The following is a 23,489-nucleotide window of genomic DNA, read 5'->3' as shown; positions in this document are numbered from 1 at the left end:
AGAAGTGACAGATGCATCAGCGTTTGCACGTACCAGTGGTGACAGGTGTGCCAGTGGTGACAAGCACACAAGAAGTGATAGGTGTGTCAGAGTTTGCACGTGTCAGTGGTGACATGTGTGTCAGTGGTGACAAGCACACAAGAAGTGATAGGTGTGTCAGAGTTTGCACGTGTCAGTGGTGACATGTGTGTCAGTGGTGACAAGCACACAAGAAGTGACAGGTGTGTCAGAGTTTGCACATGTCAGTGGTGACAGATGTGCCAGTGGTGACATCCACACAAGAAGTGACGGGTGTGTCAGTGTTTGCACGTGTCAGTGGCGACAGATGTGCCAGTGGTGACATGGAGACAAGAAGCGACAGATGCATCAGCGTTTGCACGTACCAGTGGTGACAGGTGTGCCAGTGGTGACAAGCACACAAGAAGTGATAGGTGTGTCAGAGTTTGCACGTGTCAGTGGTGACATGTGTGTCAGTGGTGACAAGCACACAAGAAGTGATAGGTGTGTCAGAGTTTGCACGTGTCAGTGGTGACATGTGTGTCAGTGGTGACAAGCACACAAGAAGTGACAGGTGTGTCAGAGTTTGCACATGTCAGTGGTGACAGATGTGCCAGTGGTGACATCCACACAAGAAGTGACAGGTGTGTCAGTGTTTGCACGTGTCAGTGGCGACAGATGTGCCAGTGGTGACATGGAGACAAGAAGTGACAGATGCATCAGCGTTTGCACGTACCAGTGGTGACAGGTGTGCCAGTGGTGACAAGCACACAAGAAGTGATAGGTGTGTCAGAGTTTGCACGTGTCAGTGGTGACATGTGTGTCAGTGGTGACAAGCACACAAGAAGTGATAGGTGTGTCAGAGTTTGCACGTGTCAGTGGTGACATGTGTGTCAGTGGTGACAAGCACACAAGAAGTGACAGGTGTGTCAGAGTTTGCACATGTCAGTGGTGACAGATGTGCCAGTGGTGACATCCACACAAGAAGTGACAGGTGTGTCAGTGTTTGCACGTGTCAGTGGCGACAGATGTGCCAGTGGTGACATGGAGACAAGAAGTGACAGATGCATCAGCGTTTGCACGTACCAGTGGTGACAGGTGTGCCAGTGGTGACAAGCACACAAGAAGTGATAGGTGTGTCAGAGTTTGCACGTGTCAGTGGTGACATGTGTGTCAGTGGTGACAAGCACACAAGAAGTGACAGGTGTGTCAGAGTTTGCACATGTCAGTGGTGACAGATGTGCCAGTGGTGACATCCACACAAGAAGTGACAGGTGTGTCAGTGTTTGCACGTGTCAGTGGCGACAGATGTGCCAGTGGTGACATGGAGACAAGAAGTGACAGATGCATCAGCGTTTGCACGTACCAGTGGTGACAGGTGTGCCAGTGGTGACAAGCACACAAGAAGTGATAGGTGTGTCAGAGTTTGCACGTGTCAGTGGTGACATGTGTGTCAGTGGTGACAAGCACACAAGAAGTGATAGGTGTGTCAGAGTTTGCACGTGTCAGTGGTGACATGTGTGTCAGTGGTGACAAGCACACAAGAAGTGACAGGTGTGTCAGAGTTTGCACATGTCAGTGGTGACAGATGTGCCAGTGGTGACATCCACACAAGAAGTGACAGGTGTGTCAGTGTTTGCACGTGTCAGTGGCGACAGATGTGCCAGTGGTGACATGGAGACAAGAAGTGACAGATGCATCAGCGTTTGCACGTACCAGTGGTGACAGGTGTGCCAGTGGTGACAAGCACACAAGAAGTGATAGGTGTGTCAGAGTTTGCACGTGTCAGTGGTGACATGTGTGTCAGTGGTGACAAGCACACAAGAAGTGACAGGTGTGTCAGAGTTTGCACATGTCAGTGGTGACAGATGTGCCAGTGGTGACATCCACACAAGAAGTGACAGGTGTGTCAGTGTTTGCACGTGTCAGTGGCGACAGATGTGCCAGTGGTGACATGGAGACAAGAAGTGACAGATGCATCAGCGTTTGCACGTACCAGTGGTGACAGGTGTGCCAGTGGTGACAAGCACACAAGAAGTGATAGGTGTGTCAGAGTTTGCACGTGTCAGTGGTGACATGTGTGTCAGTGGTGACAAGCACACAAGAAGTGATAGGTGTGTCAGAGTTTGCACGTGTCAGTGGTGACATGTGTGTCAGTGGTGACAAGCACACAAGAAGTGACAGGTGTGTCAGAGTTTGCACATGTCAGTGGTGACAGATGTGCCAGTGGTGACATCCACACAAGAAGTGACAGGTGTGTCAGTGTTTGCACGTGTCAGTGGCGACAGATGTGCCAGTGGTGACATGGAGACAAGAAGTGACAGATGCATCAGCGTTTGCACGTACCAGTGGTGACAGGTGTGCCAGTGGTGACAAGCACACAAGAAGTGATAGGTGTGTCAGAGTTTGCACGTGTCAGTGGTGACATGTGTGTCAGTGGTGACAAGCACACAAGAAGTGATAGGTGTGTCAGAGTTTGCACGTGTCAGTGGTGACATGTGTGTCAGTGGTGACAAGCACACAAGAAGTGACAGGTGTGTCAGAGTTTGCACATGTCAGTGGTGACAGATGTGCCAGTGGTGACATCCACACAAGAAGTGACAGGTGTGTCAGTGTTTGCACGTGTCAGTGGCGACAGATGTGCCAGTGGTGACATGGAGACAAGAAGTGACAGATGCATCAGCGTTTGCACGTACCAGTGGTGACAGGTGTGCCAGTGGTGACAAGCACACAAGAAGTGATAGGTGTGTCAGAGTTTGCACGTGTCAGTGGTGACATGTGTGTCAGTGGTGACAAGCACACAAGAAGTGACAGGTGTGTCAGAGTTTGCACATGTCAGTGGTGACAGATGTGCCAGTGGTGACATCCACACAAGAAGTGACAGGTGTGTCAGTGTTTGCACGTGTCAGTGGCGACAGATGTGCCAGTGGTGACATGGAGACAAGAAGTGACAGATGCATCAGCGTTTGCACGTACCAGTGGTGACAGGTGTGCCAGTGGTGACAAGCACACAAGAAGTGATAGGTGTGTCAGAGTTTGCACGTGTCAGTGGTGACATGTGTGTCAGTGGTGACAAGCACACAAGAAGTGATAGGTGTGTCAGTTTGCACGTGTCAGTGGTGACATGTGTGTCAGTGGTGACAAGCACACAAGAAGTGACAGGTGTGTCAGAGTTTGCACATGTCAGTGGTGACAGATGTGCCAGTGGTGACATCCACACAAGAAGTGACAGGTGTGTCAGTGTTTGCATGTGTCAGTGGCGACAGATGTGCCAGTGGTGACATGGAGACAAGAAGTGACAGATGCATCAGCGTTTGCACGTACCAGTGGTGACAGGTGTGCCAGTGGTGACAAGCACACAAGAAGTGATAGGTGTGTCAGAGTTTGCACGTGTCAGTGGTGACATGTGTGTCAGTGGTGACAAGCACACAAGAAGTGACAGGTGTGTCAGAGTTTGCACATGTCAGTGGTGACAGATGTGCCAGTGGTGACATCCACACAAGAAGTGACAGGTGTGTCAGTGTTTGCACGTGTCAGTGGCGACAGATGTGCCAGTGGTGACATGGAGACAAGAAGTGACAGATGCATCAGCGTTTGCACGTACCAGTGGTGACAGGTGTGCCAGTGGTGACAAGCACACAAGAAGTGATAGGTGTGTCAGAGTTTGCACGTGTCAGTGGTGACATGTGTGTCAGTGGTGACAAGCACACAAGAAGTGATAGGTGTGTCAGAGTTTGCACGTGTCAGTGGTGACATGTGTGTCAGTGGTGACAAGCACACAAGAAGTGACAGGTGTGTCAGAGTTTGCACATGTCAGTGGTGACAGATGTGCCAGTGGTGACATCCACACAAGAAGTGACAGGTGTGTCAGTGTTTGCACGTGTCAGTGGCGACAGATGTGCCAGTGGTGACATGGAGACAAGAAGTGACAGATGCATCAGCGTTTGCACGTACCAGTGGTGACAGGTGTGCCAGTGGTGACAAGCACACAAGAAGTGATAGGTGTGTCAGAGTTTGCACGTGTCAGTGGTGACATGTGTGTCAGTGGTGACAAGCACACAAGAAGTGATAGGTGTGTCAGAGTTTGCACGTGTCAGTGGTGACATGTGTGTCAGTGGTGACAAGCACACAAGAAGTGACAGGTGTGTCAGAGTTTGCACATGTCAGTGGTGACAGATGTGCCAGTGGTGACATCCACACAAGAAGTGACAGGTGTGTCAGAGTTTGCACGTGTCAGTGGCGACAGATGTGCCAGTGGTGACATGGAGACAAGAAGCGACAGATGCATCAGCGTTTGCACGTACCAGTGGTGACAGGTGTGCCAGTGGTGACAAGCACACAAGAAGTGATAGGTGTGTCAGAGTTTGCACGTGTCAGTGGTGACATGTGTGTCAGTGGTGACAAGCACACAAGAAGTGACAGGTGTGTCAGAGTTTGCACATGTCAGTGGTGACTGATGTGTCAGTGGAGACATGTACACAAGGGCTGACAGATGTGTCAGTAGTGGCTGGAGATGGTGGTTAACAGGTGATTCAGTGGTGACAGATGTATCAGTCGTGACAGGTATGCCAGTGGTGACATGCACACAAGAAGTGATAGGTGCCGCAGTGTTTGCACGTGTCAGTTGTGACAGGTGAGTCAGTGGTGACAGATGTATCAGTGGTGATAGTTGAGTAAGTGGTGACAGGTGTGTCAGTGTTGACATGTACACAAGGGCTGACAGGTGTGTCAGTAGTGGCTGGAGATGGTGGTGGCAGGTGTGCCAGTGGTGACAGGTGTGCCAGTGGTGACAGGTACGTCAGTGTGTGCACGTGTGGTGGTAGGTGTGTCACTGGTGTTGGTGGTAACAGGCGTGTCAGGGGTGACGTGTCATGGCGACAGGTGTGACAGGTGTCAGTCACCATTGCAGTATTCTTGGGGCGGGGGAGTAGCTGTGGGTAGTGTGTGGGGGGGGGGAGTGCGCGCGAGCCTGGGGTTGTCGAGAGAGGTTTGCTGGTTTCTTCTCTCCTCTGCGGCAGGTGTTTCTTCTCTCTTTCTCTCTGACAGTCGTTTTCCGTTTTTTCTCTCTTATTAGTGGTCTGTGTGCTGCTTCTTTGATGTCAGAACATGTTTACATGAATCTAATCTGCTGACTTATTCTCTCCCGTCTCCTCCCACCCGTCCCTCCCTCTGTCTGTCTGTCCACATGTGTCCCTCTCTTCTCTTCCCACCGCTGCTTTGTCTGTCTCTCCATCGCTCTCCGTCGATCTGTGCTTGTGTCTATTTCATATCTCCCTCTGCAACTCCCTTCCACGTGTCTCTCTCCACCCCTCCGTGTCTCCCCACCTCTCCCTCTGTACTCCCCATCTCCCCCTGTGTCTCTCTCCACCTTCCCCTGTGTCTCTCCGTCTCGCCTGTGTCTCCCCACCTCTCTCTCTGTCTCCCCATCTCTACCTGTGTCTCTCTCCATCCCTCCGTGTCTCTCCACCTCACTCTCTGTCTCCCCATCTCTCCCTGTGTCTCCTCATCCCTCTGTGTGTCTCCCCATCTCGCCCTGTCTCCTCATCCCTCTGTGTCTCTCTCCGACTCCCCGTGTCTCTCTCTAATCTCTCTCTAACTCCCCTGTGTCTCTCTCCATCTCCCTGTGTGTCTTTCCATCCCCCCGTGTGTCTCTCCGCCTCGCTTGTGTCTCTCCCCACCTCCCCGTGTCTCTCCGCACCTTCCCTTGTGTCTCTCTCCACTGGCCCCTGTGTCTCTCCCCACCTCCCCCTGTGTCTCCCCCAATCTCTGTCTTGGACCCCTCCCATCTCTCCTTGTCCTCTCAGGAGCCCCGAGGCTGTGAACCAGCAGGAGCGGTTGCAGGCCATAGCGGTGAGTACTCCTCCTCGACCCCTGCCCATAGTCACACACGGCGGTTGCCACAGTGTGCATGTGTGTTAACCAGTCTCTTGTAACAACACAGACACTCAGTGCAGAGCAGTTTCTTGTGCATGTATAGGCACTCCGTTTTATAGGTCTCACCTTGGCAGCGCTTGCGCTGTCTCTTCGAGACATGCTGCAATCAGAATATGTGCATAACGTTCTGCCCAGTCTCCGCCCATCTTTATAATTGGCTCCTGTCCCTGTCCTTTGTAAATGGTGGCTTTTCATTGGTCAATAGGCTTAGCAGCCCCTCTGCCTTGTCTCTTGTAATCTCCCATGAGAACAGAAACGCTGGTAGTGGTTACTTTACTCACTAGCACATCTCACATTTATATGAGACGTCTATTAATTTCCCTTCATCAGCTCCACACAGAGTAGAACCTAATCCGAAATTAATATAATAACTCTTATGTCACAATTCAAAGCTACAAATTTTATATATGGACATAGTTAGTTGAATGTACTTGTGGTACTGTCTTCCATGCAATGCATAATGGGTAGGGTGGGTTTACCATATCTTCTGCAGGGTGCAGTACCACAAGTGGCCAAAAGAGGTCCCCTGGGACCCCTTTTGGCTACATATGGTACTGCATCCTGTAACATGGCTAGGTAAAGAACATTGGGATTTATAATTAGGGCTCCCAGTTTTATGGTATTTATTTTTTTGCCATTTCCGTCTTTATTTATCCATATTTATTTTTGGGGCATTTTTTCTGTATTTATCCACATTTATTTTTGCCACAAGCAAAAGACGACGCTACAGCTAGTATTTTTCCACATTTATTTAAATTGACAATTTTATTCGTTTTCTAGTACAATATAGTCTATATTGTAGTAGAAAACAAATAAAACATTTAGGACAAAAAAATGATAGATCTTGGATGGCTAATTAGTGGGCTGTGCTGCTTTGTCGTTCTCGCTCTCCTTCCTGCTTGACTATGTATCCCTTACTCCTAAAGGCGACGCAACAGCTCCAAAAGATTGTGCTTCAAATCAGATGGAGTTTCTTGCTGTGCGAGATAACAAAGCTGACAAGCCGCTCCAGAGTACTTCACAGGTCTTTAAAAAGACCATTCACATGTTAACGAGGCTTTGTTGTTTATTTCACCCCTTTTTACCAGACTGCGGGCAGTGCCTACCCCCTGTGAGAGTTGCCTTTTACACGGGACACGGGTGGGAGCTACATGCCCATATTAAGTAGCATGCCACACGACCACAGAAAGGGTATGACGAGCTAAATAAATGCAAGTGCAATATAATAAAACATAGTATTAATTTTAAAGTCAAAATTTCAACAGTTTGAGCTGCTATCACCATATTTTTAGACGTTAATGTGAATAACTTTGTAGCTACGAATGAAGAAAAGCAAGCACGCTCATGGAACCCCTACAATTCTAGAGATGTGTCTTGCACCAGTTGCACTGATGATAATTACCGAGAGGGAGCGCAAAATCACGAACAAGTTAAAATAATGTGAACGTTAGAATGGGCGGCAGCCTATTTGAAGGCCATTTCTAATACTCTACGGTGTTATCAGCACCAGTTAAATGTAATTTCCGTTTAAAATCAAAACTTGAAAGAGAAAATACTACAGGGCAACAATATCCATGCGTAACATTAAATAAGAGTTTACACGATTTGTTATACAAATAATGGCGCCTTGAACTTTTGAGGAGCGAAATCCACAAACAATTGCTTTCTCAAATAGAGGAAGAAACGCTACAAACACATACACTCTCCAGAATTTTATGAAACGAACTGTCGATTTCCTGGATCTATAAGTGCACTATCACCTTGTCGTCTTTAAAGAAATCTCTTCAAAAAGTACGAGGCACAATGGCTGACTGACCTTCATGTTTGTGCAGTCAGTTGCTGACTTTTGTGCATGCATCAGAGGCATGCTCGTTGTTTGGTGGATGGCATTCGAAGTGCCCCGTCGGTCAGAGGCGCAACTAGAGCCAAATTTCGGGGGGGGCTGAGCAAACATTTCGGGGGGGCTGAACTTTAAGCAATAGGCAGAGTGGAGCTGCAGGGGCTCTTAGAAGGGGTGAAACAACAGCGAGGCCTCATTAACATGCAAATGGACTTTTAAAGACCCGTGAAGTGCTCCGGTGCGGCTGCTTTTTTGCCCAGGAAGGTGTCTCATCCCGGGCTGCCACACACGACGGGGGGGGGGGGGGGGGGGGGGGGGGCTGAAGCCCTTTGAGTCCAATTGGTGTTGCGCACCTGCCGTCGGTAGCAAAATACCCGACGGCAGCGTGGCCAAATTTGCTAGTATTTTGCCGTTTATAAATATAAATACAGACAAAGGAAATATAGATTTCCGTCTGTATTTATATGTATAAATCCGTAAAAACGGAAAACCGGGAGCCCTATTTATAATGCCAATAACTCCAACTTTACAGGGTGCAATACCATATGTGGGCAAAAGAGGGCCCATGGGACCTCTTTTGGCCACATACGGTACTGCACCCTGCAACATGGCTAGGTTAAAAACACAGGCATTGCCAATAACTCCAACTCCAAGACCAATTGCATTTTCAATGTAATAGGTCTCACATTTGAGCTGTTGGCATTGAAAATGTGCTGTTAGTCCCGAAGTTTTAATTACAGCCTCAGAGCACTGCTTTCTTAAGGGGTTTACAGACAGGACTTCCTGGTACGTGGGCTGTTACTCCCTAAGTTTTAATTACAGCCTCAGAGCACTGCTTTCTTAAGGGGTTTACAGACAGGACTTCCTGGTATGTGTGCTGTTACTCCCTAAGTTTTAATTACAGCCTCAGAGCACTGCTTTCTTAAAGGGTTTACAGACAGGACTTCCTGGTACGTGTGCCGTTAGTCCCTATGTTTTAATTACAGCCTCAGAGCACTGCTCTCTTAAGGGGTTTACAGACAGGACTTCCTGGTACGTGTGCCGTTACTCCCTGTGTTTTAATTACAGCCTCAGAGCACTGCTCTCTTAAGGGGTTTACAGACAGGACTTCCTGGTACGTGTGCCGTTACTCCCTGTGTTTTAATTACAGCCTCAGAGCACTGCTCTCTTAAGGGGTTTACAGACAGGACTTCCTGGTACGTGTGCTGTTACTCCCTATATTTTAATTACAGCCTCAGAGCACTGCTTTCTTAAGGGGTTTACAGACAGGACTTCCTGGTACGTGTGCCGTTACTCCCTAAGTTTTAATTGCAGCCTCAGAGCACTGCTTTCTTAAGGGGTTTACAGACAGGACTTCCTGGTATGTGTGCCGTTACTCCCTAAGTTTTAATTACAGCCTCAGAGCACTGCTCTCTTAAGGGGTTTACAGACAGGACTTCCTGGTACGTGTGCCGTTACTCCCTGTGTTTTAATTACAGCCTCAGAGCACTGCTCTCTTAAGGGGTTTACAGACAGGACTTCCTGGTACGTGTGCCGTTACTCCCTGTGTTTTAATTACAGCCTCAGAGCACTGCTCTCTTAAGGGGTTTACAGACAGGACTTCCTGGTACGTGTGCTGTTACTCCCTATATTTTAATTACAGCCTCAGAGCACTGCTTTCTTAAGGGGTTTACAGACAGGACTTCCTGGTACGTGTGCCGTTACTCCCTAAGTTTTAATTGCAGCCTCAGAGCACTGCGCTCCTAAGGGGTTTACAGACAGGACTTCCTGGTACATGTGCCGTTACTCCCTAAATTCTAATTGCAGCCTCAGAGCACTGCTCTCTTAAGGGGTTTATAGACAGGACTTCCTGGTACATGTGCCATTACTCCCTAAGTTTTAATTGCAGCCTCAGAGCACTGCTTTCTTAAAGGATTTACAGACAGGACTTCCTGGTACATGTGCTGTTACTCTATAAGTTTTAATTACAGGCTCAGAGCACTGTTTTCTTAAAGGGTTTACAGACAGGACTTCCTGGTACATCTGCTGTACCCCTAAGTTTTAATTACAGCCTCAGAGCACTGCTCCCTTAAGGGGTTTACAGACAGGACTTCCTGGTACATGTGCTGTTACTCCCTACATTTTAATTACAACCTCAGAACACTGCTCTCTTAAAGAGTTTACAGACAGGACTTCCTGGTACCCGTGCTGTTACTCCCTATGTTTTAATTACAGCCTCAGAGCACTGCTTTCTTAAGGGGTTTACAGACAGGACTTCCTGGTACATGAGCTGTTACTCCATAAGTTTTAATTACAGCCTCAGAGCACTGCTTTCTTGAAGGATTTACCGACAGGACTTCCTGGTACATGAGCTGTTACTCCCTAAGTTTTAAATACAGCCTCAGAGCACTGCTCTCTTAAGGGGTTTACAGACAGGACTTCCTGGTACATGTGCCATTACTCCCTAAGTTTTAATTACAGCCTCAGAGCACTGCTCTCTTAAGGGGTTTACAGACAGGACTTCCTGGTACATGTGCTGTTACTCCTTAAGTTTTAATTACAGCCTCAGGGCACTGCTTTCTTAAAGGATTTACAGGTACCACCTTGTCTCTTCTTGTAACCTCCCATGAGAACACTTCCTGGTACATGTGCTGTTACTCCCTAAGTTTTAATTACAGCCTCAGAGCACTGCTCTCTTAAAGAGTTTACAGACAGGACTTCCTGGTACCCGTGCTGTTACTCCCTATGTTTTAATTACAGCCTCAGAGCACTGCTTTCTTAAGGGGTTTACAGACAGGACTTCCTGGTACATGAGCTGTTACTCCATAAGTTTTAATTACAGCCTCAGAGCACTGCTTTCTTAAAGGGTTTACAGACAGGACTTCCTGGTACGTGTGCTGTTACTCCCTAAGATTTAATTACAGCCTCAGAGCACTGCTTACAGACAGGACAGAAGCTTTGTCCTCTGAAACGGTCTGTGTCTTGTTTTCGCCTGTCAGATGCCTTCTGACAGTGGTGAGTTTTTGGATACCGAGGCAGTAGCCTTATTACTTCACATTCATTTTGAGTTTTTTAGTCGCTGTTTAGGTTGTCTTATTGATGTGTGACGCTTTGTCACAATTGAGGTTGGATCACAAGGTCAGTGCTGTGATAGGCGCCTCTGAAACACTATCAGTGATAACTTTACTCACTAGCACATCTCACATCTATGTTAGACCTTCTATAAATTTCCCTTCATCAGCGCCACACGGAGTACAACCAAATTCGGCATGAATATAATAATTCTTTTGTCACAATTCAAAGCTACTAATTTTATTTTTGGACATAATTAGTTGAATGTACTCGTGGTACTGTCTTGCATGCAATGCATTATGGGTAGGGTGGATTTATCATATCCCCTGGGACCTCTTTTGGCCACATATGGTACTGCACCCTGCAACATGGCTAGGTAAAACAAGCATCTACAATGCAATAGGTCTCGCATTTACGCGAGTTTAAGCTATAAGCAGTGTAAATGACAATGCCTTTTATTTATGTTTTGGTTTTTAAAACATAATTAAAATGCATTGTCATTCACAATGCCAATAGCTTAAACTTGTGAAAATGCGAGACCTATTGATTGCAGATGCTTGTTTCTGCATGTCCCTAGAGCACTCTCTTGTACAGACAGTCCCTACAGCAGTCTCTTGTACAAGCAGTGCATAGAGTAGTCTCTTCTACAGGCAGTCCCTAGAGCAGTGTCCTGTACAGGGAGTCCCTAGAGCAGCCTCTTGTACAGAGAGTTACTAGAGCAGTCTCTTCTATGGACAGTCCCTAGAGAAGTCTCTTCTACGGACAGTCACTAGAGCCGTCTCTTGCACAGAGAGTCACTAGAGCAGTCTCTTCTACAGACAGTCCCTAGAGCAGTCTCTTGTACAAAGAGTCCCTAGAGCAGTCGCTTGTACAGACAGTCCTGGAGCAGTCTCTTGTACAGACAGTCCCTAGAACATCTCTTGTACAGTCACTAGACCAGTCTCTTCTACAGACAGTCCCTATGGCAGTCTTTTCTACAGACAGTCCCTAGAGCTGTCTCTTGTACAGACACTCTCTAGAGCAGTCTCTTGTACATACACTCAGTCCTGGAGCAGTCTCTTGTCCAGACAGTCGCTTGTACAGAGAGTCACTAGAGCAGTCTCTTGTACGGACAGTCCCTAGAGCAGTCTCTTGTGCAGGAAGTCTCTAGAGCAGTCTCTTGTGCAGAGAGTTACTAGAGCAGCCTCTTGTATGGACAGTCCCTAGAGAAGTCTCTTGTGCAGACAGTCCCTAGAGCAGTCTCTTGTACAGAGTCACTTGAGCAGACTCTTCTATAGACAGTCCCTCGAGCAGACACTTGTACAGGCAGTCTCCAGAGCAGTCTCTTGTACAGACAGAGTCCTAAAGCAGTCTCTTCTAGAGATAGTCCTGGAGCAGTCTCTTGTACAGACACTCAGTCCTGGAGCAGTCTCTTGTTCCAGCAGTCCCTGGAGCAGTCTCTTGGACAGACACTCAGTCCTTTAGCCATCTCTTGTACAGACAGTCCCTAGAGCAGTTGCTTGTACAGACACTCAGTCCTGAAGCAGTCTCTTGTACAGACAGTTCCTAGAGCCGTCTCTTGTAAGAGAGTCACTAGAGAAGTCTCTTGTATGGACAGTCCCTAGATAATTTTCTTGTGCAGACACTCAGTCCTGGAGCAATCTCTCGTACAGACAGTCCCTAGAGCAGTCACGTGTACAGACAGTCCCTAGAGCAGTCTATTGTACAGACAGTCCCGCGAGTAGTCTCTTCTACAGACACTCAGTCCTGGAGCCATCTCTTGTACAGACAGTCCCTAGAGCAGTCACTTGTACAGACACTCAGTCCTGGAGCAGTCTCTTGTACAGAGAGTCACTAGAGAAGTCTCTTGTACAGGCAGTCTCTAGAGCAGTCTCCTGAAGCATTCTCTTGCACAGACAGTCCCTAGAGCAGTCTCTTGTACAGGCAGTCCCTAGAGCAGTCTCTTGTTCAGGCAGTCCCTTGAGCAGTCTCTTCTACAGGCAGTCCCTCGAGCAGTCTCATGTAAAGACAGTCCATAGAGCAATCTCTTGTACAGAGAGTCACTAGAGCAGTCTCTTCTACAGACAGACCCTCGAGCAGTCTCTTGTACAGAGACTCACTAGAGCAGTCTCTTCTACAGAGTCCCTCGGGCAGTCTCTTGTACAAGCAGTCCCAAGAGCAGTCTCTTGTACGGAGTGTCCCTAGAGCAGTTTCTTGTACATACAGTCCCTAGAGCAGTCTCTTGTACAGAGAGTCCCTAGAGCAGTCTCTTGTACATACAGTCCCTAAAGCAGTCTCTTGTACAGAGAGTCACTAGAACAGTCTCTTGCACAGACAGTCCCTAGAGCGGTCTCTTGTACAGAGTCACTAGGGCAGTCTCTTGCACAGAGTCTCACTAGAGCGGTCTCTTGAACAGAGAGTCACTAGAGCAGCCTCTTGCACAGAGAGTCACTAAAGCGGTCTCTTGAACATAGAGTCACTAGAGCAGTCTCTTGTACGGAGAGTTACTAGAGCAGTCGCTTGTACAGACAGTCCCTAGAGCAGTCTCTTGTACAGACACTCAGTCCTGAAGCAGTCTCTTGTACAAACAGTCCTGAAGCAGTCTCTTGTCCAGACACTCAGCCCTGGAGCAGTCTCTTGTACAGACACTCAGTCCTGGAGCAGTCTCTTCTACAGACAGTCCGGGAGCAGTCTCTTCTACAGACACTCAGACCTGGAGCAGTCTCTTCTACAGACACTTAGTCCTGGAGCATTCTCTTGTAGAGATAGTCCTGGAGCAGTCTCTTGTACAAACATGTAGTCCAAGAACAGTCTCCTGTACAGACACTCAGTCCTAGAGCAGTCTCTTCTACAAACACTCAGTCCTGAAGCTGTCTCCTGTACACACAGTCCTGGAGCATTCTCTGGTACAGACACTCCGTCCCGGAGCAGTCTCTTTTATAGACACTCAGTCCTGGAGCAGTCTCATCTACAGACTCTCAGTCCTGGAGCAGTCTCTTGTAGAGACACTTAGTCCTGGAGCAGTCTCTTGTAGACACTCATCCCTAGAGCAGTCTCTTCTACAGACACTCAGTCCTAGAGCAGTCTCTTGTAGAGATAGTCCTGGAACAGTCTCTTGTACAAACACGCCGTCCTAGAGCAGTCTCTTGTACAGACACTCAGCCCTGGAGCAGTCTCTTGTACACATAGTCCTGGAGCAGTCTCTTATAGAGACACTCAATCCCGGAGCAGTCTCTTGTAGAGCCACTCAGTCCTGGTGCAGTCTCTTCTACAGACACTCAGCCCTGGAGCAGTCTCTTATAGGGGCACTCAGTCCTGGAGCAGTCTCTTGTAGAGACACTCAGTCCTAGGGCAGTCTCTTCTACAGACACTAAGCCCTGGAGCAGTCTCTGGTAGAGACACTCCACCCTGGAGCAGTCTCTTCTACAGACACTCAGCCCTGGAGCAGTCTCTTGTTGAGACACTCAGTCATGGAGCAGTCTCTTGTACAGACACTCAGCCCTGGAGTAGTCTCTTGTAGAGACTCTCAGCCCTGGAGCAGTCTCTTGTACAGACACTCAGCCCTGGAGCAGTCTCTCGTAGAGACACTCAGTCCTGGCGCAGTCTCTTGTGCAGACACTCAGCCCTGGAGTAGTCTTTTGTAGAGACACTCAGTTCTGGAGCAGTCTCTTCTACAGACACTCAATCCTGGAGCAGTCTCTTCTACAAACACTCAGCATTGGAGCAGTCTCTTGTAGAGCCACTGAGTCCTGGAGTGTAGTGATGTTTCCACTAAGCTGACCTATACGGTATGGGGTTCCCCATTCAAGTCTAGAGACCTTCTAATAGTCTAATAATAATACTAGTAGTTTAGTAGCGAAAGGAGGGTGGTTGTTTTGCACTGTCATTTTATTATGATTGCTCCTTTCATTTTCTATGGTATTGTAACAATGCTGATGGTTCTGATCTTAACCATTTGTCTGCTTATGTTAGCCAAAATACTGCATCTTAGGACGCGAGGTTTATAAATTAAACTCTTTAAACTTTAACCGTGTCTCTGTTTATTCTGTTGTGGACTGATATGAGAATAATAACGAAAAGGTATTTCTGATTCCCACCATTCCTGAGAATATTCTAAGTCGCTTGTTCTGGGTTGTCTATACATTGGGACCGCCGAGCTAGATCTCGGATAACGAATGGGACACTAAGCTAGTCGGATAAGGGGTTCTGGGTTCTGAGGGGAGTTTTTGGTACACCACAATTCTCTGAGGTCCTGGGTTCCTGCGCATAGTTCTGTGCATAAGCAGAATCCCTACAACAGGAGCAGGGTCTTGTACAGACACTCAACCCTGGAGCAGTGTCCTGTAGAGACACTCCGCCCTGGAGTAGTCTCTTGTTAAGACACAGTATGAGCATCTCATACACACTTTCCCCCAGGGCAGCTTTTCCCAGCCGCAGTCAGTTCCTAGAAGACTGATCGATGCGCGGGGCCCCGTGTTCACCAGCTCTGACTGTCTGCACTGTCCATGCCCCGAGGCAGGCCGTGCCCAGCTACCCTCAAGGAGCGGCCTCAGGGTCTCTGCACACTGTCCGTGCCCCGAGGCAGGCCGTGCCCAGCTACCCTCAAGGACTGGCCTCAGGGTCTCTGCACTGTCCGTGCGCCGAGGCCAGGCTGTGCCCAGCTACCCTCAAGGACTGGCCATAGGGTCTCTGCGCTGTCCATTCCACGAGGCCAAGCTGTGCCCAGCTACCCTCAAGGACTGGCCTCAGGGTGTCTGCACTGTCCGTGCGCCGAGGGCAGGCTGTGCCCAGCTACCCTCAAGGACTGGCCTCAGGGTCTCTGCACAGTCCGTGCCCTGACGCCAGGCTGTCCCAGCTACCCTCAAGGACTGGCCTCTGGGTCTCTGCACTGTCCGTGCGCCCAGGCCAGGCTGTGCCCAGCTACCCTCAAGGACTGGCCTCAGGGTCTCTGCACTGTCCGTGCGCACAGGCCAGGCTGTGCCCAGCTACCCTCAAGGACTGGCCTCAGGGTCTCTGCACAGTCCGTGCCCTGACGCCAGGCTGTCCCAGCTACCCTCTAGGACTGGCCTCAGGGTCTCTGCACTGTCTGTGCACCAAGGGCAGACTGTGCCCAGCTACCCTCAAGGACTGGCCTCAGGGTCTCTGCACTGTCTGTGCCGCGAGGCCAGGCTGTCTCAGCTACCCTCAAGGACTAGCCTCAGGGTCTCTGCACACAGTCCATTCCCCAAGGCCTGGCTGCACTGCACTACCCTCAAGGACTTTATTTATTTTTTAAGAGTGGTTTATACAGCCCTGGGAAGGCCTGTGGGTACCAGGGTGCTTTACAACATTTACACAGGTAATAAAGAAACAGACAGACAGCCATAAGTAGGGGTAAATATTAAGGGTCGAGAGTTACTGGATTGTAGGCTGCTAAAAAGTGCAATGATTTACTGTCCAGAGGGTTAAAGTGCTGAGCGAGGAGAAGATCCTTTAGTTGTCTTTGTAAGATCATGAAGGAGGGATTGGTCCTGGCATCTCCTGGTAGGGTGTTGCAGATTTTGGGGGCATTACCCGCGAAGGAGCGAGACAGGGCTTTTTGTTTATGTTTCTTTGGGGGATGAGAAGTAGAGCGTTGGTGCTTCTTAGGCCTCTCGACTGGCCTCCCTTAGTGAGTTTGGTCACCAGGTAGGCTGGTTTACCAGTGTTAAAGACTTTGTGAATGAGACGAGCAGTTTTGAAGCGACAGCAAGCTTCAATTGGAAGCCACTTTAGATCTTTCAGTGAGGGGGAGACGTGATTGTGTCTTTTGACTCCAGTGAACATCTTTGCTGCTGCGTTTAGAGTGGTTTTCACGGGGGCTAAGTGGGACTTCGGAATGCCAGTGAGGGTAGCGTTCCCATAGTCTAATATGGACAGAACCAGCGCTTGCGTTGCAGTTTTGAGATCATCCAACTGAGGAAAGGCTGATTTTATTAAGGAGTTTTATGTTGTGGAAGGCGCTCCTCGCTGTATTTTCTATGTGTGAGCTCATGTTCAGGCTTTGGCCTGGTGGGATCCCCAGCGGTTTGGTGGAACCAGCCAAGGACAGATTGCAGTTCAGAGAATTGATAAGCTTTAGCCACTCTTGGATCTGGGGGGTCTGTCCATTGTAGGAGAGGAAAAGAATGTCTGTCTTTTCGTGGGTGACTTTCAGGTGGTTGTGTGATAGCCAGTTTTGGATATTTATGAGCGTATCATTTAGTCTGCGTATGCCATCTGGAGAGGATATTTCCAGTTAAAGGTGGATGTCGTCCACACAGAGGTGGTAGGGGTCTTTGGTGTTTAAGTATGATGGTGAGGGACTCCGTGTAGATATTGAAGAGTGTAGGTGAGAGGACCGAGCCTTGGGAAAAACCTCTGGTTATAGCTGAGGTATCTGAAGTTGAGTTATTTATTTTTATTTGTTGAGAGCGGTTATGAAGAAATGATGTGAACCATTGCAGAACCAAGATGTCAGCTTCAATCCGTTGTTTGAAGATGTATAGAAGAAGGTTGTGGTCAACCGTGTTGAAGGCCGCTGATAGGTCTAGGAGGATAAGCAGACAGCATCGTCCAGCATCCAGAGATTTGTAGATGTCATCTGCTATATTTAGTATTAGTACAGCTGTTCCTGTGCTACATCCCTTGCTAAAGCCCGACTGGTGAGAATCCAGGAGATTGCAATTGTCGACGTGCTGGTTCAGTTGGAGTAGGACACATTTTTCGAGGATTTTCGCGAGGAACGGAAGGTTGGAGATGGGCTCAAGGTCTCTGCACACACTCCAGGCCCGAGACCAGACTGCACCCAGGAACCCTCAAGGACTGGCCTCAGGGTCTCTGCACAGAGTCCATTTCCCGAGGCCAGGTTGTGCACAGCTACCCTCAAGGACTGGCCTCAGGGTCTCTGCACACTGTCCGTGCCCCAAGGCCAGGCTGTGCCCAGCTACCCTCAAGGACTGGCCTCAGGGTCTCTGCACACTGTCTGTGCCCCGAGGCCAGGCTGTGCCCAGCTACCCTCTAGGACTGGCCTCAGGGTCTCTGCACTGCCCATGCCCCAAGGCCAGGCTGTGCCCAGCTACCCTCTAGGACGGGACTCAAGGTCTCTGCATGGAGTCCAAGCCCCGAGACCAGGCTGGCCCCAGCTACCCTCAAGGACTGGCCTCAGGGTCTCTGCGCACTATGTCAGTGCCCCGAGGCCAGGGGCCCCCATCATTTAGAGTGACGTCACTGCGGGAGGGGGGGAATGGGGTGGGGGGGGTGGTATGTGTTTCCCAGGATTAGGGCAGCCGGTTGGGCCGTAGCCCTGGTGAGTGTATATCCACGCTCTTTATTAGGCTCTTAATTAACACAATTAGTTATTTGGGTACAAGTTCTATTTCTCACCCTTAATGACTCGGTGCCTTTTCTGCGTTGCTGAGCGCTGTCATACAGTCGTCATTCTGCTGTTGAGTGGCGGCAAACGTGTAGTCCTTCTTCTATGTTTGCTGAAGATTCCAGTTTTTTTTTAGTTTTCAGACTCTGGTCTCCCCGTGAAAGACCCCAGTATTACATACCATGGGAGTCCTCTGCCGGGATCACACGGTGCGTGCGAGGAGTCGTCCCTCTCTCGGCCTACCCGCTCCTTACACAGCCTTCTCAGCTCTAGGAAGCTGAAGGGCCTGTCAGGATATCGCCTATTGCGGCAGACAGCGCCTAGAGAGCCCTGGCGGCTGCAAGTGCGCTGGAGCAGTGCGTGCAGCACGTGGCAGGCCCACGCCCGTGCTTGCGTGCGTGTGAACGGGGTGTGTTCAGTGTTTGCTGCTGGTACATAGCAGCGCCCCTGACAGCATCTGTGCTCCTTGAAGCCCCAAATAAACCGTTTCCCTGCCGGAGGCTGCCACCTGGCGGTGAGAGCTGGGATCGCAGGGTCTTCGTGTTGCACCGCACACTGCAAGGCACGGCCTCGGTCCAGGCGAGGTCCTGTAAGGGAGCCCCCTCCGGGCCTTCTAGGGCCAGACTGTGGGTGTGCGGGTCAGGGGCTCGTCCTCCCAGGGCCGTGGCTCGAGCGAGCAAAGGACTGATTCATTTCCAATGAGAGGTTCATTGCCCCACTGTCCTAACCCCTCCCTGGCAGTTCCTGCTCCAGTGAGCTCGCTTGTGTCCCCCACCACAACCGCAGGCCTGGAAGTCGCTGATCGAAGGTGCGCTGTGGTGCAAGCAAGGACAGGGCACGCTGTGTGTAATACAGGCCCAAATGTGTCTTATTCTACGAGAAAAGGCTCTGTCTGTCCACCCATTCAATGAGTGTTATTCTACAGAGGGAGCCTTTATCCATCCATCCATCTGTCTGTCTGTCTGCCCATCTGATTAGTCTGGATGATTGAGGGGCACGTGTCCGATAAGGAACTCACGGGAGGGAAAGTGTGAGTCACTGGGCACGAGGGGTCTTGTCGAGTTCCGTCCGTCCTCGTGACTCCATGACTGGTTTTAGCATTAAACTGTTCCACTAAACCCAGAAACTTACAGGCCCTATGGTGAGCAGACGGGCTCCAGAGCCGGCCATAGCCAGGGACCCTCTCCACTCCCTACTACACCCCTTTCTGGTCATTTGGGCTAGTAGCTGTGCAGATGGTGCTGAGGCTACCTGAGGGACCAGAGGGCAGCAATGCCTCGGTGCCCCCGGACCAGTCCCCCTCCTTCTATCCAAGCCCCTCTGCTGCTTCGTGTTCTGGGGTTCCCCATCACCCCTTAGCCTGCACTACAACCGTTCCCCTCAGTTCCTCTGTCGGAGCCCTCCTTGGCAGCGCGGAGCTGTCTTTGCGCTTTGGGGACAAATGTCAGGTTCTGTTGTGGAGTTTTTTGAAAGGAGTCTAAACGCTGGAAAGAAATAGACTTTTGATGCCAAACAATGTCAGCGAAGCTCCCCTCAGTGTTGTGCGGCGTGTGCCATCTAACCACACATGTATCCACTGCGCTGCCTGTTTAGAGCTATTGCCTGGTGGCGTTAAGGGCTGGTAATGGCCCCCACCCTATGATTAGTATCCAGTCATGAAAGCAAGGGTGTTGAATAAGTGGAAAGGGTGATTAACAGATGATAACACTCCATTGCATGTGGGAAACACAGGTCCAATGTGAATCACATGTAAGAAAAGCAGACATGATTGGGTTCAAGTCTGAAGAGTTACAGGGAAGTTCAGGAGAAAGGTGGGCCTTCATCGGGAAGCACATAGAGCTGTGCGCTCCTCTGATGATGAACCAAATATAAGAGTAAATCACAAAAGAAACCAGAAGAGGAAGACCCCTCACCTGTGGTATCTGCCCGGGCGTTGCAGAAGGGGATCTGCAGAGCTTCTTGGGGATGGAATGACCATGGATATTTAGGAATCTGTTACAAGAAATCTGAGGTGATCCTGGTGTGTAGAAATGGTGTCTGAAGGCTCGTGCATAGGGACACGGACTTGTGGTGAAGCCGGGGAGGAAACACCGTCTCCTCCATGGCCATCGGCATTCACCCTTTGCAGACCTCCATCTTTGCATCCACCACGGGAGGAGTCCTCAGCAGTGCTCTAAAGTTCTTGGGTTACAGAGAACACACGTCTCACCAAGGCCCTCACGGCTAGCATCACACGGGGAACTGACCCCGGCAGCTAAATGATGGGTGAATTCTTTAACGGCCTCCAAAAGTTCTCCCACTGAAGCGTGTCGTAGAATGTAGTTCACCAGCAGGGATCTTATAGTTCTGTTCACATTTTGAAACTTTTCTTTAAAGAAGGTGGCTAAAACAACTCTGTTCCTTCCTAGTCCCAGGCCTTCCCCTGGATGTGAGTATCACACTGCTTTTTGTGTCGTTTCAGGAAAAGAGAAAACGCCAAACAGAGATTGAGAATAAAAGACGTCAGCTGGAGGACGACCGGCGTCAGGTGCAACATCTCAAGGTGAGCAAAGACCGACGGCCAGAACCGGTGCCAAGATGGAGCATACATGCCAACTAGGGCGCATCCTGCAACCTCCACCCTGGAAAGCCTCTCTGTCCATTATCTGAGAAGATTCCAAATTAAAAGTGAACAAAGCTTTTCATCTCAAGCAGATTCTTTTAATTCATCTTCACTAAAGCCTTATAAGGCCCTCAGCACTCTGTCCTCCAAGATCTTTAATTCTCACCACTCCACCCCCCAAGATCTTTAATTCTCACCAATCCACCCCCCAAGATCTTTAATTCCACCGCTTGGCCCTCCAAGATCTTTAATTCCACCACTTGGCCCTCCAAAATCTTTAATTCCACCACTTGGCCCTCCAAGATCTTTAATTCTCACCACTCCGCCCTCCAAGATCTTTAATTCTCAGCACTCCACCCCCCCCCCAAGATCTTTAATTCCACCACCTTGCCCTCCAAGATCTTTAATTCTCACCACTTCGCCCTCCAAGATCTTTAATTCCATCACTTGGCCCTCCAAGATCTTTATTTCTCACCACTCCACCCTCCAAGATCTTTAATTCGCCCACTCCGCCCTCCAAGATCTTCAATTCTCACCACTCAACCATTCAAGATCTTTAATTCCACCACTCCACCCCAAGGTTTTTAATTCTCACCAATCCACCCTCTAAAGAACTTTAATGCTCATGACTCCACCCTATAAAAATATTTAAAACTCATCACTGCCCTATAAATAGTTTTAATTCTCACCACTCCACCCTATAAAGATCTTTGATTCTCACAACTCCACCCTACAAAGATCTTTAATTCTCACCACTCCACCCTATAAAGATCTTTGACTCTCACCACTCCACCCTATAGAGCTCTAAAGATCTTTGATTCTCACCACTCCACCCTATAAAGATGTTTGATTCTCACAACTCCACCCTACAAAGATCTTTAATTCTCACCACTCCACCCTACACAGATCTAGTTCTCACCACTCCACCCTATTAAGATCTTTAATTCTCACCACTCCACCCTATAAAGATCTCTAATTCTCACCACTCCACCCTATCAAGATATCTAATTCTTACCACTCCACCCTATAAAGATCTCCAATTCTCACCACTCCACCCTATAATGATCTTCAATTCTCACCACTCCACCCTACAAAGATCTTTAATTCTCACCACTCCACCCTCTAAAGATCTTTGATTCTCACCACTCCACCCTATAAAGATCTTTGATTCTCAGCACTCCACCCCCCTCCCCAAGATCTTTAATTCCACCACCTTGCCCTCCAAGATCTTTAATTCTCACCACTTCGCCCTCCAAGATCTTTAATTCCACCACTTGGCCCTCCAAGATCTTTATTTCTCACCACTCCACCCTCCAAGATCTTTAATTCGCCCACTCCGCCCTCCAAGATCTTCAATTCTCACCACTCAACCATTCAAGATCTTTAATTCCACCACTCCACCCCAAGGTCTTTAATTCTCACCACTCCACCCTCTAAAGAACTTTAATGCGCATGACTCCACCCTATAAAAATATTTAAAACTCATCACTGCCCTATAAATAATTTTAATTCTCACCACTCCACCCTATAAAGATCTTTGATTCTCACAACTCCACCCTACACAGATCTTTAATTCTCACCACTCCACCCTATAAAGATCTTTGACTCTCACCACTCCACCCTATAGAGCTCTAAAGATCTTTGATTCTCACCACTCCACCCTATAAAGATCTTTGATTCTCACAACTCCACCCTACAAAGATCTTTAATTCTCACCACTCCACCCTATAAAGATCTAGTTCTCACCACTGCACCCTATTAAGATCTCTAATTCTCACCACTCCACCCTATCAAGATATCTAATTCTCACCACTCCACCCTATAAAGATCTCCAATTCTCACCACTCCACCCTACAAAGATCTTTAATTCTCACCACTCCACCCTATAAAGATCTTTGACTCTCACCACTCCACCCTATAGAGCTCTAAAGATCTTTGATACTCACCACTCCACCCTATAAAGATCTTTGATTCTCACAACTCCACCCTACAAAGATCTTTAATTCTCACCACTCCACCCTATAAAGATCTAGTTCTCACCACTCCACCCTACAAAGATCTTTTATTCTCACCACTCCACCCTATAAAGATCTAGTTCTCACCACTCCACCCTATTAAGATCTCTAATTCTCACCACTCCACCCTATCAAGAATTCTCACCACTCCACCCTATAAAGATCTCCAATTCTCACCACTCCACCCTATACAGATCTCCAATTCTCACCACTCCACCCTATAATGATCTTCAATTCTCACCACTCCGCCCTATAAAGATCTTCAATTCTCACCACTCCACCCTATAAAGGTCTTTGATTCTCACCACTCCACCCTATAAAGATCTTGAATTCTCACCACTCCACCCTGCACCAATGTTGCATTCCTGCAAATGACAGCAGACCACCATCTCTGTGATTGCATTCCAAAACGGAAAAGGTTTTATTATTCTTATTAAAGGAGGCATATACCGTAAAGGAAACAGTGTTGCATTAAAACCACAAAAATGTTTTCAGTTTTGTAAAACTTCAGGTGGAACCTACTTGCCCCGAGGCGGACACCCCGATACCCAAAACCTCGACCTCTTCCTCACTGTGAATGAGTTTCCACCTCCTTTGAGGAGTTCGTAACTGATCGATGCTCTGTGTCCAGAATACGCAAACCATTGCTATATGAGGAGCAGATGCTCACAACTCACCCTTTCCAAATTGCGATTGATA

The 23,489-nt window shown here is 48.8% G+C and overlaps 1 protein-coding gene across 2 annotated transcripts in view; it reads left to right on the top strand.

The window, feature by feature from the left end:
* PALM (paralemmin) overlaps window positions 1–23,489 on the top strand; it is a 269,190-nt gene that overhangs the window by 175,188 nt on the left and 70,513 nt on the right. For both annotated transcript variants that reach the window (XM_085638546.1, XM_085638545.1), the window contains exons 2-3: window positions 5,802–5,847; window positions 20,635–20,715. In XM_085638546.1, the coding sequence (XP_085494672.1) occupies window positions 5,802–5,847; window positions 20,635–20,715 (127 nt within the window). The remainder of the gene's footprint in view (window positions 1–5,801; window positions 5,848–20,634; window positions 20,716–23,489) is intronic.

The sequence above is a fragment of the Triturus cristatus genome, chromosome 12 (assembly GCF_964204655.1).
Source record: "Triturus cristatus chromosome 12, aTriCri1.1, whole genome shotgun sequence".
Taxonomy (NCBI): Eukaryota; Metazoa; Chordata; class Amphibia; order Caudata; family Salamandridae; genus Triturus; species Triturus cristatus.
The sequence above is the reverse complement of the archived record's forward strand: the minus strand, read 5'-3'. Positions and strand labels throughout refer to the sequence as shown.